The 17,691-nt window shown below is 42.2% G+C and overlaps 1 protein-coding gene across 1 annotated transcript in view; it reads right to left on the bottom strand.

Annotated features, from left to right (window-relative positions):
- PALMD (palmdelphin) overlaps positions 1-17,691 on the bottom strand; it is a 71,301-nt gene that overhangs the window by 10,172 nt on the left and 43,438 nt on the right. The window contains exon 5 of the mRNA XM_034778290.1: positions 10,983-11,113. Within this exon, the coding sequence (XP_034634181.1) occupies positions 10,983-11,113 (131 nt within the window). The remainder of the gene's footprint in view (positions 1-10,982; positions 11,114-17,691) is intronic.

Genomic DNA, 17,691 nt, shown 5'->3' on the forward strand with positions numbered 1-17,691 from the left:
GATTTTCGGTGGCATTTCGGTGGTGATGCCTCTGGATGCTGCTGCTTGTCGGCGGCATTTCAGCGGCAACTCCTATGACCTTGCCGCTTGTCGGCGGCATTTCGACGGATGCTCGTCCGCCACCACGGTCCTCTGTGGCTCGTCGTCTGGTGCCCACCAGACGAAAAAGGTTGGGGACCACTGATCTAGAACAAGCAGAGCAATTTGATTGCTTGGTGGTAGGAAAGCAGGGCTACCCAGAGGATTCAGGGGGCCTGGGGCAAAGCAATTTCGGGGGCCCCTTACATAAAAAAATGTTGGAATACTATATTTTCGTGGGGGCCCCTGTGGGGCCCGGGGCCTGGGGCAAATTGCCCCACTTGCCCTTCCCCACCCCCAGGCAGCCCTGTAGGAAAGTTATAAACAACAATTTACACGATTATAATTAAGGGGCCAGATTCTGACCATTTTTACATAATGTGGATTAGTCCCTTACTACATAAATAGCCGCAATGATTTCAGATGGACTTCTTGTGGAATAAGGTACTACTCTGTGTGAGCAAGGATGGCAGAAGGGAGCTCAAAAGAATGGAGGAAGATACAGAGAGCTAAACTGCTGCCCTTGGAGATAAAATTGCATTCCTTCCTTGTAGCTGGCACACACTGGACCTGGGATTATGAGCACTTGTTTGAGTTTTAAAACCCAGCTACAAATAACTAAAGTTCACTTTGTAGGACTAAAGTAAACCAATAAAGTGATCTCATTATCTTTCTTCAGTGTAATTATTTCAATTTAGAAAACAATTGTTATTACTAAGCATAATGGTGATGTTAATAGTATTTTAAATTATACTAGCACAAATGTTTCCAACCAGTGTTAATTGTGTATCTGGCAAAAACAAAGTCACCCATGTACAAAAGCTTCTGTGGAGATTGGGATTAAAGCTTTACTTCTTTCCCTTTCATTTGTTTGGAACCACGTACAACTGATTTACAGATACTCAGTGACAAGGGGTTGGGGGATGAATATTCTAACACTTGCTCCTTGTATGTGTGTGCACAAGTCCACATATAGAGGGTGGGATTTGAACATTTACCTTCCCCCCATCTCTGTCTCTCACTTTACAATCTGTAAACAGGGTGTAACAATACCTGACTCCCAGGCATGTTACTGCATGAGGCTTGATTAATTGTGAAAGGAAGGGTGATGTATAAATGCAAAGTACTGTCATGATGGGGTTTTAGATGTGGCACACCTTAGTACAAGTAGAGAACTGGATGCATACCTTCTACAACTTTACAGCATTGACCAGCTTTAAGTAGATGGAGCCATGTCCCAGCTATCAATGGTCTCTAAAATCCTCCTTCCTGCCATGTGCCCTTTACCATTATAACTCTACATTTCTATACATCCTGCTCTGTGGAAGAAGTGCTGGCTCCACATCTCTGGAAGTATCTCTTTTCAGAAGAACAGTAATACGACCAGAAATGCTGATTCAATGCACCAAGGAGAGGCAGCTGAACGTTAATTGTGCTTGCTGAGACAGGGCCTCAAGTATACAAGGTAATGTCCTCACAATTGCAGCCAGTCAATTTGCAAGAGAAGCTTGTCAGCTTCGATAAGCAGGATATATGTCAGTGGGTTATTAATGACATCCCCTTTCTGAACCTTCTTCCCGTTTGGGTGACGTGTTCTGAAACAAGAAGGCAGTTTTAAGGGACCCATTTATTACAGGAAAATCTCTTGGGTCATGCCTGGCTGTAACCAAAGGCCTCTATAAGCAGATTAGATACAATGCAAGCATAAACCTAAAATACCACTGTGTTTTGCAAAGAGTACAGCTATTCCACGAATATTTAGTAAACTAAATTTGGGTATTAAAAGACAGTGTTTCCATTACTGGAGATCCTGCTATCTACCTTCCAGATTTCAATAGTACTAACCCAAAATAGCCTCCCTGCCAGACATGTTGGCTGTCTGGTTGTTTTAAAGCCTTTATTGTTACAGAAGAGACACATTGATACCCAGCTGAAAGAATTCATCTCTTGGTCTATGCCGGATTTCACCAGTTTCTTACTAGTTGTGTGTGGCCTCTCTGTGCATCCTGTATATCTGTAAGGAATCACAGTTCTTTTCCCCCTCCCTCTCTTTTGTTGTTGTTATGCAGAACTGTATGTTAGAGCTGGTCAAAAACACTTCAGCACAAATTCTTACCATCAAAAATGCCGTTTTGTTGAAACTGAAGTGTTTCACAGAAAGGGACTGGATTTGAGGAAAATGTCATTAAGGTTTTGAAACTGTGTAATTTTTTGTGAAAAGGAAGGCTTGTTTTCTCACCAGCCCTGCTATATGTTATTCAAGCCCAAAATAGAGAACAATAACTATGGTCCTAAGCCAACTCCACCTAAGTCCATAGGTACATTTCCACTGGATTAATTGAAAGATTCCCATTGACTTCAGTGGGCATTGGATCGGGATCTAAAATAAATGCTTTTGCACTTGTTCCTTTCATGTTTCATGTTTATGTATAAAATTTTTAGGGTCAGTTTGCAAAGAATTTTATACGTTTTCACACTGAAACTTGTAGGGATGCATTCTTGCAAAAGCCCGGTGCTGTATGTGTTCAAAGATTCACATGCATAGCTGGAGAGGCTGAAAATTGTGCCAGAACAGCTTTTTGTAATTATATTTTTAAAATCTGATTTAGAAATGTTTAAATGTTCTATTTGGGAAAAAAAGTTCTGATATTTAACTATTTCCCATTCTTAGTGTTCAAGTTTAAAAAAATACATATGCTCGAAGAGGAATTTGGCTGCTATGGGGTACTTATCTTTGGAGGTTTTCACTGCTTTGTACAGGTTTCAGGTGTATGGAAGCTGGGCATATCTACTGATATTAAATACACGATGTGGGTTTTTGTCCATCTGCCCTTGAGTAACATTCGGGGCATGAGGCAGTTTTCCATTTCTATCAGGAGTAGATTAAGGCAGGATCTTTGGAACTGGGACTTCAGGTCAGAGGGTGCCCAATCAGAGCAATGACTGACTCAGGAAACAGTACAGCACACAGCTGATTGCGGCTGCCTGTGGGAAGAGGCAGCTCTGCCTCACCTGGAAGAAAGATCAAGGACCCAGGAGTGGGGAAAAAAAAAAAAAAGAGTCTGACTGGAGGATACCAGAAAGAGAGGAAAAGTCAGTTTGGGGTTGGGGGGGACAACTTGTTTTGGGTGAGCCCAACATTTTAGCAGCTCTGGGCTCCACCTAGCCATAACTTCCCTTAATAAATTACAGTATTCTTGTTTTTTCCAAAACCCTATTATCCAAACCTCCCCTTATCTGAACCCCTTCCTTGTCCTGCAGCATGAGATGCATGAGATATATGCTGCAGAGGGCAGGTATCTAATGCTGGGGGACAAGGGAGGGATTTGGATAATGCAGATGCTCAAGTAATTAATCAGAGACCCTGGGCCAGGACTGCAAGGAGGAGGACTAGACTCTGTGGCAGCGGATGCCACCCTGCTGCTGAATGGCTCCTGGGGCAGACCTGTCACAGGAAGGACTAAGTGGGGCCATGACAGCAGAGTTGCAGAAGGCTTCCTGGCTGCCATTGAGCTGGGGACACCCAATCCCTGCAGGTGCAAGGTGCAGAGAAGATTGCAGTCCTGGTGGGCAGAGCAGAAACCCCTGGTCAGGACTGTGAGGAAGAGGCAGAGGACAAGTCCCAGGCTGCAGGGAAGGCCATTCCACTGCTGAATGGCTTCTGCCCTCTCAATTATCCAAATTCCTGAGTATCTGAATAAAATCCATGTTCCCATTGCTATTTGGATAATTGCGAGTATACTGGATATTCCCAACTGGCTGGATGGTGCTTGGTAACATTATGTTATTTGTGATCTTCTTTAAATAAGTTGTTTAGCAACTAATTCTACTGAGAATGAACCTTTTTTGCAACCAAGCTGTCAAGTTAAGTGACAAAATATGTCTACCTGATTCTGCAGCCAGTTTGCACCCTCAGCAGAGAATGTTTGGCTTTATACCCTGTAACCTCTACCATGTAAACAGGGTATTATGGGATAGATACTGTGAGTGCTATTCCTGTCCGTAACCTGAGTGTTGAACTACTTGCCTGCAGTTTTGGTTCAGGCCACTGTTAATTGTTCAGTATTGATACAAAGAACGGAACTCTCTCATTTATCTAAAAAAACAGAAATCCTGCTTGTGTACTGGATGATTAACAGGCATGAATTGACCTACTGGGCACTCCAAAAAAAAAAAATGCTTCAAACTGGAGGCCCCTTAGGGGGAAGAGAGGGAAAGATATATGCATTCACTATGAATCTGCCTGCAACAGCAGGAAGAAACCAGGAGCTAAAGAAATGCTGCAATATTCCTTAAAGGAATTTACATGTTTTTCTTAAAGAAGAGTGAGAAAGAAAAAAGCACAGAATAACTCACCCCTTGGCAGTACATGTGCCATCCACTCTCCAGTTTGACATTCAGATGAACAGTAAAATTCTTTCTCTGGGATTTTCAATAATATATTGTTACTCAGTGGCAAGTGTGCACATGAGCAGTGTATCTGTCTTCTCTTTCAGAGCTGTTGGATAGGTAGTTATAGCATAGTGGTAGGAAGATGGGCTATTGGAACGGACATTACACTAAGATTTGTAAGACTTAGGTTCAACTCCCTGGTCACACACTGATTTCATATGTGATCTTGTGCAAGACACTTAGGCCCAGATCCTTAAAGGCATTTAGGGGCCTAACTCCCATTGATTTCAATAGGAGTTAGGTGCCTAAATCTTTTTGTGGTTGGGGGCCTTACTCTACCCCATGTATCAATTCTCCAGCTGTAAAATGGGGATAATGACTCCCTACCTCTCACAGGTGTTGAGGATAAAATCCATTAATGATTCTGAGGTGCTCATGTTAGGTGTTTCTTGTATATTAAGGTCCTGAAAATCTTTAAAGCACAGATAGATCTCCACCAATGGTAGACAGAGCTATTAAACCTGTATAATGCAGAATAGAGGGGCTGGGAGGTCTGACCAGGAGTAGGTCTTGCTATATCTTTTAAAAGGTGTAATTGTGCTCACCTGCAAGCACTTACCAGTGTGCGGGAAGGTTGGACCATAGCCACACCCATTCTGGCCTGGTTAGTGTTAGGAGGTCACTATCTTTTGTGCTCCTGTGTGCAGACAGCTGAATTATGCCTAGCAGGCTTGGTGAAATGATGGGAGTTTCTTACACCTTCTCTCCTCTTTGGCACACCCACACAGGGCCATCTATAGATCAGCACTAAGATGGTGAGGCTTTCACTTTCAAAGATTTTAATGCTTTTATGCTATGTTTTGCTCTGAATGGAGTTTTAGCTTGTTACAGTTTGATCAAACCCCAAATATTTTGTGGTATTAGAATTTAATATATATAAATAATAATGTTAATAATATAAATATTTATTGCAATAGTGTGTAGGGTGTGAATACAAGGTACCTAATGTCACACCCAGGTCTGACATAATGCAATTTAGTTCCCAGAGAATTTGATGATATTCAGATCATGCTTTCAACAGCTAGCACCATCCCATTATACCTTTGTACTTCCTGGAGTGTTACTCATTTCAGCTTGTTTCCTGTTTGTTGTCTTTTAAATACTCTGGGAATTAAATTGCATTATGTCAGACTTGGGTGTGACCCTAGGTAATCTTGTATTCACACCCTACACACTATTGCAATAAATATTTATACAAAATATGCCTTGTGAGGTATCATTTGACAAGTCACAACAGACTGGTCAATAATATCCTTGTGAAATGTATGTGACAATGCTGAGCGTGGATGGCCTCGATATTGGATTTTAAAGTCTGTATTTGAACAAAGTAGAAAACAGGTCTGTCCAGGAGTTGAGTACAAACAAAGCATGGTTGATCAGCGATGGTGGGATTGCAATTTATGTATGTGGTAAACAGAAGGAAGGACAATTCCCAGTCATTTAGCATGGGGAATTGCTATAGGGACAGTTACATTGTAAAATTGCAGCAGGAACCATCACATTGGAATACACCAGGGGACACCTTAATCAAGATGGAGTTGGTCTCCTGGAGGAGACTGCAGACTGAACCCCAGGGGATCAATTTGACCCTGGAAAGAAAGGCAGACTTTGAGGTATAAGGACACACACAAAGACTAAGTTATAATTCACCTGAGGAGACAAGGAAAGCCAGGATCTGGCTATGAGCTATCAGCCATTGCTCAAAAAGGAATATTGGTGAGGAAACTACCTTGAATGAAGACTGCAGCTTGCTAAATTAATTCTGTGCCCTTTAGAAAGTGTAATCTTTCTTTTGCTTGTTTGTAAACCTTTCTACCTTTACTCCTAGTACTTGGTATCACTTAAACCTATGGCTTTTTATATAGTAAACTTGTTTTACCTTTACTATAAACCAGTCTAGTGCTGTGACTGAAATAAGAGTGTCAAATACCAGCTACATTAATGAGCTGAAATGCATTGACTCTTTAAAGGAGCAACAAATGTTGTATTTTCTGTGAATCTGCAATGATGGGCTGTGTGTTGAAGAGAGACATCTCTGAGGAGCTCTGGGGCTGGAGTTCACTGACTTTTACCAGCTAGGCAAGATGAAGATTGGAAGAGTGTCGAGTTGGCTGGTGAGGAAGACTGGGGGCGGGCGGGGGGAGCTGACACACACTCTACTCTCCAGCAAAACCCACTCCTGCTGAGGCAGAGAGAGAACACGATGGCTCAGACCTCTGAGCATCCCCAGCAGTATTTTACAATGGTTCTGAATGTAGTTCTTTGGCTGCCAAATGTGTTAGCTTTAAGAATGTGAGTTATGTGAAAGAGCTGTGTGTGTGCATCTGTGTGTGTGATTTGTTCTACACTTCAGTTCACTCATATCTTTTTTGGAAATATTTTTGCTGAGTAATAGCACTGATTCCTTTCTACATTCTCTCAAACACAGCACATTCAAAACAAAACGAAGTGATATTTACCGATCCTCATTCTATTTAAGTTGCATTACATCATAACTAGATCTTTTCTTCTTAAAGTGAGTACAATGAATTTCTCTGTGGTGTATTTCCCTTGGCTGTTAACCTTTTGCATTTTATACTCATGCCATTTGTGTCAGGCTCTCTTTGCACTCCAATTAAAGCTAGGATATTTTGTATGTGCCTCAAGAAGAAGTGGAAATCATCTGGAGGAGAAAATGATCTAAGAGTGCTTGCAAAGAAAGGTCAAAGTGAAGGAAAAGTTAGCTGGGCAACAAAATTAAGTAGATGACGCAAATAATAATAGCACAGAGCTGTGAAAATGTCCATATCGCACTGCAAAAGGTCACCTGCCCCAAGGGTGCATACAAAATCAGCAACAGTTCTGGGTTCTACTATTCATGAGCAGCAAAATGAAGTAGCCTAATATGAAGAGAGGAAGCTTTTAATATTGTGGGGGGCAGTGGACTTTTAGGATGAAATTTTCACCCTGAGTTTAACTAAGCTTCTGATTTTGCATCTGTAAATGATTGTGGGAGTAATTAAAAATTATTTTAAATCTAAATAACTGATTTATAGTCACAGTCAGGTGTTTAGATGCCTATGGCATGTTAATCATGCCTGTAAACAACTGAAGGCTCAAATTTGCTTTTACAATTGTTAGTACCTGAAATTTACAGGCAAAGCAATAGAAGCTAGCTTTTTAAAAATTGGCTTCCCGGTATACAGGAAAGCACTGTGTTTGGGGAAGGGATTTGCGAATAGATCTTCAGTGAAGATATAGTGGAAACAATTAAAAACTTTCAGGCTAAATTTCCACTAGGAATATAATGGATATTTGTATTCTATAACTAAGCTATTTGATAGTAAATGTAAAAATAATGGAAAACTAGCAGAAAACAATCCGAGATGTGCTAGGGACAAGGACAAGCTTTGGGTCTGTGTTGGAGGGTTATACTTGGGCTCAGGTTCAAGGCTGAATCATGTCTAGATTATGGATTAGATGGCACTTATATCTATGAGCTGATTTTATGTATTTTTATTTCCAAATACACCTTTACCCCGATATAACGTGACCTGATATAACATGAATTCGGATATAACACGGTAAAGCAGTGCTCCGGGGCGGGGCTGCGCACTCCGGTGGATCAAAGCAAGTTCGATATAACGCGGTAAGATTTTTTTGGCTCCCGAGGACAGCGTTATATCGGGGTAGAGGTGTAGTAGAAAACTTGCAAGGCCAGCTGTGAGATTTTCAACATCTCGGGGCCAAACCTCATGAGAACTATTGTTGCTGTGAAGCTTTGGCTATATCTGAACCAGAATCACAAACTAGGCTTTGGTAAAAATATGATCTAGAATACAAAAAATGCCTAACTGACCTAGGAGCTTATTGGCCATATTTTTAAATATACGCATTTAACGATGCAGATAGGTGCTTAGTGGGATTTTCAGAAGTATCTAGGTGCTTAACTCCCATTGAAGCAAATAGGATTTCGATGTCTAGGTGCTTTTGAAAATCTCACTAAGAGCCTACCTGCATCTAAGTGCCTAAGTCACTTTTGAAAATGGACTTTGGAGCCTTAGTCACTTAAGCACTTCTGAAATTTTTACCCCTTGTCTACTTTTGTACTCAACCTGCAATGAAAAGGAGGGGCTCTGATTCTAATCCATCTCCCTGAAATACAAAGAAATATTTAGTTCTGTTTTAGGGGGGTTCTCGCCTTTACAATATATTGGCTTTATAGTAAGAACAATGATAAGTGATATGCAATTAAAATGTTCCATATGGTGCAAAAGGAAGTGTACTATCAGTGTATACAACCTCCTGTGCATGAGGAAATAATGGCTATATTTTGAATAAAGGCAGCATCAAAGGACAGTATGTACTCTATAATGAGATTCTGCAACATCCTTAACAGTCCTTAGGAACCAAGCATAGTAAGATGTACAAAAATATCATCACTACATGGGTGATTCTAGTAGGATTTAACCTTATTAGAAACCTGGTTAGGTCAATATTAAGAATGTAGAGTCTTTTTTTATGCAATAGTCTGACCATTTATTATAAGGATTTAAAAACTTGCTGAAAGCTTTGAGCTAATACTGTAGGAGTTATTTTGATGCTAATTCTAAGTTCTCTCTACTGATAGGATGCAGGAGACCTGCAGCAACTGTTGCTATGAGACCTGCCAGATACTATGACTCAGGCACAGAGAGCACTTAAGGTACCTTGATCGGGTGACAAATTGGATTTATACTCTGGAGTTACAGTACTTTCCCGCTGGGGTCTCTTGGTCTCCAAGGCATTTAATCTGTCAGGAGTTCAATAGCTCTCATTTTAGCTCTACTACTATTCACAGAGCTGCAGGATAAGGGCACTGTCTGTTCTTTATTTAGGTGCCACTGAATGAATTTGAAACAGTGCAGAGGACTGCTACAGGGAGGAGAAAGGAAAAACATGAACATTCTTGACCTGATTCGATGGCTTTAAAAATAGCATTTAAAAAAATTGCTGGGGAGGCTAGGTTTTTTCTTTCTCTTCCCAAAGGCTCAAAGTGGAGTTAGATGCCCCACTCCTACTGAAAGTCTGTGAGCCTTTGAAAAAATCTCCTCCTAGTATATCAGAGCAACAGGATTCCTTGGGGCCTTAACAATAGGACAGCAGCTCACAGCGTGCGGTGTGTCTTCTGCTTGGTCCTGAGCCTATCCTTCCCTGTGTGTGTGTGTGTGTGTGTGTGTAATATTTGACAATCACGTTGTCAGTGGAATACATTGATGGTGCATTTTAACTGGGTCTTACAACCAGCTAGGCACCTATAGCCTTGTCACCACAACAAAGCATTCCACTGATGTACTCAAAAAGTGATTCTCCTTGAGAGAAGTGTTTCACGGAAGGAATCAGTCTAATTATGGGACACAAGCTGGCACAGCAGTGCTGCCTATCAACAAACAAATATCAATTGTACCAATAAGACAGGAAGTAGGGAGGAGGTCGATGGGAGATAATCTTGATGATAATTTAGCCAAAGGAGTGTGCGGCAGAGGAGAGCTGAGGAAGAGGACTCTTCAGATGAAGATGCCGTTAAATTAAAATAAAGTAGGAAGAAGCCTCAGCAAGACTTCAGGGACGCGGCAACTTTGTGGATCTAAAGAAACAGTTCTTCATCTTTGCTATAGTCCTCACTGAACAAATGTTGGTACTCCTAGCCACAGAGGAGCTACAACATGTGTACAGTACAAACCCCACAGCATTCAAGAAGTACTGAATGCGGCTAACAATCCTGAAGAACATGCCTGTGATCAAATAGGGCCGTCATGTCTGAATCTGCTTATATCGCTTTAAAAATAGCTATATGTGGTAGAGAGCCAAGCTGTGAGATTTGTAGAAACTGGTAAGATGAGGTAGCAAAAGGGTAAAGGAAGGACTCTGCGGGAGGGTTCTGAGGATTACATTTAGGACGCGCTTAACACTATGGGTTAAGAGTGAGAGCATAACAGGAGATAATCACAGGGCACAAATGATTACATGACTTAGATGTGGAATGCTTTGCAAGGGGTCAGGTTTTGAAGGCTACATATTCTCTAGCTAAAATTAAGAACTTATTGGTTATCTTAATTTTAAGTGTGCATTATCTGACTTACTGTTAGCATCTCTGAGCAAAATCCACATGCTGGTGCTTGCCTCTGTAGAGAACAGTACGAATGGTGAATGTGGAGTCAGGAAAACCAATCCTTTAGGGGTATTGTATAGATATGTAGGAATAATAACTTTCAAACCCACATGCTATACTTCTGATTGTTGCAGAAGCCCTTCAAATATATTAAAGACTGTATTGCACCCTTGGAATTAAATAAAACACTGCAAATTATTAGCCTTAGCTGATACTTCATTTTACCTGTAACAATGGAGAGTGGGACCTCTCCTTTCCTTCATGCTTTTAAGAATGAACCATTTTAATGACTACAGAGGGCCACCACAAATTTGTGTTGTACCTGAGGATGCTTTGTTGCAGCTTGTTGGTCCGTTCCTGGTCTTCCCTATTGTCCTTTTGCATTTTTTCTTGCTCTTTTGGAGTGAGAGCACTCAGACCATCCAAGAGCCATTTCTCCCGAAGGGCCTTTTTCTAATTTCAGAAAAGATAAAGACAAGTGTGTTTAAAAAATGCTAATCAGTAACTTTCCCTATCTGCTTCCTAGACTGTAAGCTCTTTGGGGCAGGGACTATGTCTTTGTATGTACAGCACCAATGAGACCTGATGGGAGCATCTGGACTCCCATAATAGAAATATAAATAAACACGAGTAAACTGTTGTTTAGTGATTGGTTTAACAATAGAGTAATTAACAGCAAAACATTTTCATTATCCATCATTCTGCCTTTACAGATGGGTTGAATTAACAGGTGAGCAGACCACATGTCACTAAGGCTTGGCCCACACTGGTGCAGGGGATCGATGTAGGAAACGCAACTTCAGCTACGAGAATAGTGTAGCTGAAGTCGACGTTTCCTAGATCGAACTAAGTTTACTTACTGCGGGTCCACGCGGTGCAGGCAAGCTCCCCCGTTGACAGCGCTTCCTCGTCTCGGTGAGCAGGAGTTCCGCAGTCGACGGGGGAGCACTTCTGGGATCGATTTATCATGTCCAGATGAGACGCGATAAATCGATCCCAGAAGATCGATCTCTATCCACCGAATCAGGCGGGTAGTGTGGACCTAGCCTTACTAGCTGTGATGGTTAACATTTGTAAACTGACCCAGTGTTTGAAATTTTTTGTTTTACTCTGTGCTGCATTAAAGCATAGGTACTATGGGCTCATGCCTAGGGCCCCAGCTCCTGAAGTCCTGCGGTTACATCTGTGTGTGTGTGTGTGTGTATATATATATCTTTTTATTTTTAAATGACAGTTTCCAGCCAGGATGGTTATAAAGAAAACCTTGAAACAGTCAACAAAGTGATGACTGCCTGAGTCTGCAGACAGCCTGAAACAATAGCTCTGAGCGCTGTCCCTTGCTCACTTGGAGATTGAATGTGGTACAAGAGTGGGGCTGCAGAGGTGGAACCATGGTGTAGGGGAATGGCTTGTATTGGCATGCCTAGAGCCCCAGGTTGCCTTGCCTTTTTCTCATTGTGTCAGTCTTCTGCTCTGTGTGCAAAATTCCCGTTGCAAGGGTTATTTAGAGGAGCTCCTGAAAATACCAGAAGAATTGTTGCCTGCTGAGCTTTCCCAGTGCAGGACTGGAAGGACTGAATTATTAATGCAGATCCTAGGATAAGACATGTGGGACTCTTGAATACAAGCAGGGTAAGCCTATCTGAGTTATTACACAGACCTAAGGGGGGGGGCTGTTGGATTCCTGAATTTAGAAGAGGAAGTCTGCCTGAATTAGGTTTGCCCTTCTTCTGGGTGCTGAGGGGCTAGAGAGTTTGGACTCTGTATGAGAACTAATACATGAGTCCCAGAAAGCAGGAATCCAAGCCTTGAGTACTCTGGTGCAGAAGTAAATCACTGCAAGACAGAAAAAGGGTAGTAGGCTGTGAAGGGGCATGCTTGAGGATGGTGCTCCATCATAGCCTCCTGAAGGTAAGTAGGAGGTATTATACCCCTCAAAGACAAAATCACAGCAGTACAGATGGAGACCTCCCAGTCTTTTTGGAATGAAGTGGCACTCATGGCTGGTTAACGAGTGGAACCGTGCGTTAGTAGTAGGTGTTTGGACTTTTGCACTTGTAATGTTAATGAGCATTACTTAATTAAAACATAAGTCTGTCTTTCATCTGTGGTTTAGATTCTTTTGAGCTGGTGAATTGATCACACAGAAGGTGCTCTGAGTCACTTATTCATTTATGTATTTGTCAATTGCATGAAGTGGCTGCTGATCCACTTTTCACGGGATTATAAAGCACACTCCGTTATTACTCCCGTTGTTTTAGAACTTGCTTTGGATCAGATGGCTATAGTGTCTCCTATGCCAGAGTTGTGCTTGATCAGGAACCGGAGCTGCTCTGGTCTCAACACAGCTTAGAGCAGCTGCTGGGCTCCTCTAAATTGCACCATTGGTGTAGGGTTGTTAGAGATCTGTTTCAGCATGCCCCTTCCTACCCTGATGCGTTCCTGTGCTGGGAAGATGGGGAGTGGGGAGAGAGGGGAAGGATGTGTCGGGTACAGGGCCAGATCTGTCATGTTTATGCCAGCAGGGAGCTCCCTTCCAACAGGTGAATTCTCTGTGGGCTCCTTGTGAAAGCTATGGCTCCTTTGCACACTGGAGCAGGGCAAAGCCCCATGACTGTGTGTAGAGAATCTTGCCCAGACTTTGTAAATGAGACATCTAGAATGAAATGTGTAGGTATTCATCACTAAAATCTAAAATAAATAAGAGGAAATGTGTTAATTTCTCACAGTGCTTCTGAGAAGCTACACGTGTATTTTTACCCATATATATATATATATATATATTTATATTTTTTTTTCTTTCATTGAGTAGATTCACTTTCAGATAGAAATAGGATTGAGCTGTGAGAAGCTGATTAGGCTCTGAAACTTTCCCCAAGACAAATTCAATGTGCCTGCACTTGGAAGGGCTGGAAGAGTAGCCCTGAGGAAGACAACCAGGAATAGCCTTTCCCTCCCTAGGAACTGCACTCCCTGGTATCTTTCCAACCTGCTGCTGATCGATGGAGATGTGGCAGAGGAAGGATGGTCCTATGGTTAGGACTTGGGAAACATGAATTAAGTTCCTGCTCTGCCACAGACCTCTTGTGTGACCTTGGGCAAGTCACCTAGCCTTTCTGTGATTTAGTTCCCCATCTGAAAAATGGAGAGAGCAGCTTTTCCCTACCTCACAGTGGTGGTATGAGGAGAAATACAAAGATTGCGAAGTGCTCAGATAGTATGGGCCATAGATGGATAATGCCTCTTGCCTTGCAGGACAATATTGAAATTCCTAGTGAAAACAACTAGGAAGAGATGTTAACATAAAATTCAGTCAAAATGCCAGTTTAACATAATATTTCAGCCTAAGATTGGAGGCCACCCCTGGGATGTTGGTGGGTACTGAAGCCCTTGGCTGACCCCTAGTCTGTTCACCCATTGCTGTGTTCTGCGAACAATCTTTAACTTGACAAATGATTCCTTCATTTTGGCAGCACAGCATCAGCTTCCTAATGAAACTGTTTGAAGTGACTTTGTTTAGTTCACCACTAAGCCATCACAAGAAGCTAGTTCTGTACTTGTACAAAGAGGAGAGGCATGAAACCTATTTTTTTTTTTTGACTGGGCTGATTCTGAAAATCTTTCCAGTCACATTGCACTAGATGTAGGGTTATTGATTGAGGGCAGTTGAAGACAGAGGGTATATTGGGGCAGAGTGCAATCAAAAGACCTGTTTCAAACTTGTTCCATGTAAGCATCTGACAAAGGTGGATGTTGACTGCTAACACACACCTGGATTCCTCACTCCCTTCCATGGAAGTACCCACATGAGGGGAAAGCTGGATAGAAGATCTGTGAGATTTTTCTTGCAGTATTTTCCTGAGATGGTTCCTTTTGTGAAGTACAAGGACAGGGTGTCAAGTATCAGGGGGTAGCCGTGTTAGTCTGTATCTACAAAAACAACAAGGAGTCTGGTGGCACCTTAAAGACTAACAGATTTATTTGGGCATAAGCTTTTGTGGGTAAAAACCTCACTTCTTCGGATGCAAGGACAGGGTTTATCCCTCCCCACTGCAGAATGGCCAGCTCTTTTTGCCTCCATAAGCTGTGGATCTGCCTGTGGAATCTGAAGCACTGTGTCTCCAAACTAGCTCTGGGGCCTCCTGGTCCTTTTTTCAACTCCCAGGTAGTACAACTCCATCACAGTGGTGCTGCCAATCACCCTTGGGACCCTACCTTTAAGAAGGGAGGCCAGTGCAGAGGGGGCAAAAAAAAATGTTACTAGCGCTGGGTGGATTTCTTTACATTGAATATTAAATTTGTTAAAGAGGCAGTGTTGGAGTGACCGAAACTTTATGAATTTGGGTGGAATTCGGCAAATCTTTCAGCCGACCTCCCCCCGAATCCTCCCCTTATTTTTGGTTGAAACTGTTGATTTCAGCATATTCAAAACAAACCATTTCAGTGAAAAATGTTACTCTTGAATTGCCATTCAAAATTTTGTTTCACCCCCAAACAATTTTTGAATAGTTGGTTTGGTGAGGGGAAAAACTGAAAAACCTCAGTTTGGTTTAAAGAAACCAATTTTGGGTTTTTTTGGTGGGGGAGGGTTAAATTTAGCCACTGGCCCAAAAAAACCTCCAATAATTTGTTCAGCTCTAAATATGAATGCAGCCTCCACTGGTCTTTCATTTGATAAATTTGATTAACAGAACATTTTTTTTTATCAAGGGGGTAGCGACTTAAAACAAGAGAGAAGACAGAGTATATCTGAAGACAAGCACAATCCTCTTACTGTAACTGTATCATCAAGCCCTGTCAACGAATGTATCTTGGTCTCAGCATGATCAGATGTGTGATTGTGACCAGAAAGGAGATGACTGGGATTATGCCAGAATATTTGGCACTCAAAGAGTGTCTTCCCCTTGTCAAATCGGGACAATTCCTACAATAATCTAGTCTGATTAGGAACAAAGGTATCTTTTATTTAAATGTTTATGAAAGGTAGGGCTTTCAGGGTAATGACTTTCCAGGTATTGCTCTGTTTTGAATTGACCTAGCACTGCTTTTTGGGGAAAGGAGATTATAATTTCCAAATATGACATAAGATCTGATCCTGTAGTTCTCAGACATGCATATTGCCTATTGGAGTCAATGGAAGTTTTTTGTACAAGGACTACAGGGATAATCCCCATCCATATAAGCACAATAATATAAAAAATAAGCACGGTGGGTAAATTTCCTATTATAGCTTTTTTGCACATTTTATTTAATTAGTCGCACTTTCATGAATGGCTTACGTGCTGTATAACTTGGAAATGTTTGTTGTATAAAGGGAGAAGCTCTGGCTAGAGAAGAATCCTGCATGGCTCCACTGAAACCAGTATAATTCATTTGAGGTATAGAACAGCTGCCTTTAGGCATGCAGAAACTTTCTGCAGAGCCATCTTGCTCTTCCTTCATTACAAAGAATGAAAGTGGTACATTCACAGAACGGTACAAAGTTATGCATGCTACAGTATGTTTGTACCTCTGATATCATGTTAACTTCTGTACATTGTATAGAAGAAAAGGATGCGAATACAATATGATGTGATAGCATTCCAGCCATTCTGAGAGTGTTATCATTGCCCTGTGTGGTTCATATTCCATCATGCTGGTGGTACTGACAATAGATTACACTGCTGTGAACAAACTCCTGAGCATGATCTGAGGGGGGTGTAGCTGGTCAGAGATCATAGAACAAGTCTGGAGTAATGTAGCAGGATGTCATTATTTTGTCCCCTGCATAGGTGTTCCCGAGTCTTATGTAAATTTTGTGGCTGGTCATCAGGTGCATATTCTATTTTCCCAATGTGCAAAATGCAAACCCACATACTATAGCTAGGAAAAGGTCTGAGTTTTTCATATTTTAACGGCTTTCAAAAATAGGGTTACATGCTATTCTCACAGGATAAACCGCTGGGATGGTAACACATATGACCTCCATGAGATAGCACTTGGAGAGACATTGAAGGGGGTGGGGATAAACAGATTCACCAGGTAAAATGAAAGGATCGATAAAATCTGCTGGAAAGTCTACCCAGATGGCATGCATCTGATGAAGTGGGCTTTAGCCCACGAAATCTTATGCTCAAATAAATTTGTTAGTCTCTAAGGTGCCACAAATACTCCTCATTCTTTTTCCAGAACTATATGAGTCCCATCCTCCCTGCACATCGCCTCCAGCAGCACAACTGTGGTCCCTATACCTTTCCCCATCCTCTCAATAGGAATGATTGTAGGTGCAGAGGGGAGTTACTGCTTGCTGCCCCAGTAATCACTCCCATGAAGATTTAATGTATGCTCTGTACAGGGGAGGCATGCTACCCTTGGCCCAGGGACACATCTTTTCCTGACCCACAGAGCCCTAATCTAACTGATCTGGAGTGAGACTGCTGTAAGGGGGCTAATCCATGAAAGCCTCATTCAGGTTGGGGGCTTACCTGCCCTGTTTTATTTCCCTCTACCACATACTGGAGAGGAGCAAGTAGCCCATAGTTGTGGGATGGAGAAAAGTGATGCAATGCAAAGCAATTTAGTGAAAGGGACAAACCTGGAAAGCAAGAATGCTGAACTAGATCTAGGGTGATAGTGGATGGCAAATGAGACATCAGTTTGCTGTGTAATATGCAAGCAAAACAGGCCAACATAATCTTGGTTTGTATATTGTTGTGTGCTAATACAGCCAGTCATGGAACAGGGGATGGTAATACCTTTCCATATGGCTTTGCTGTGGCCAGGGTGGACGAGAGTGGGGGGAAGCCAGTACAAATTACTGGGGCCCGGCGGCCTGGAAGGGGGCCCGGCTTCCCCTCCCTCTTGTCGGCCCTATTTAGCCGGTTCACCTTTGCTCGGGGGGGCCCAAAAAAATTCTGGGCCCGGCTTTCCCCCCCCCCATTGGCCCTGTTTAGCTGGTCTGCCCTTGCTGGAGGGCCCGAAAAAATTTTCATTGAGGCCCGAACCCGCTCTCGGCGGCCCTGGCTGTGGCCACACATGGGGATATTAAATTC

The sequence above is a fragment of the Trachemys scripta genome, chromosome 8, assembly GCF_013100865.1.
Source record: "Trachemys scripta elegans isolate TJP31775 chromosome 8, CAS_Tse_1.0, whole genome shotgun sequence".
In the NCBI taxonomy this organism is placed as follows: domain Eukaryota; kingdom Metazoa; phylum Chordata; order Testudines; family Emydidae; genus Trachemys; species Trachemys scripta.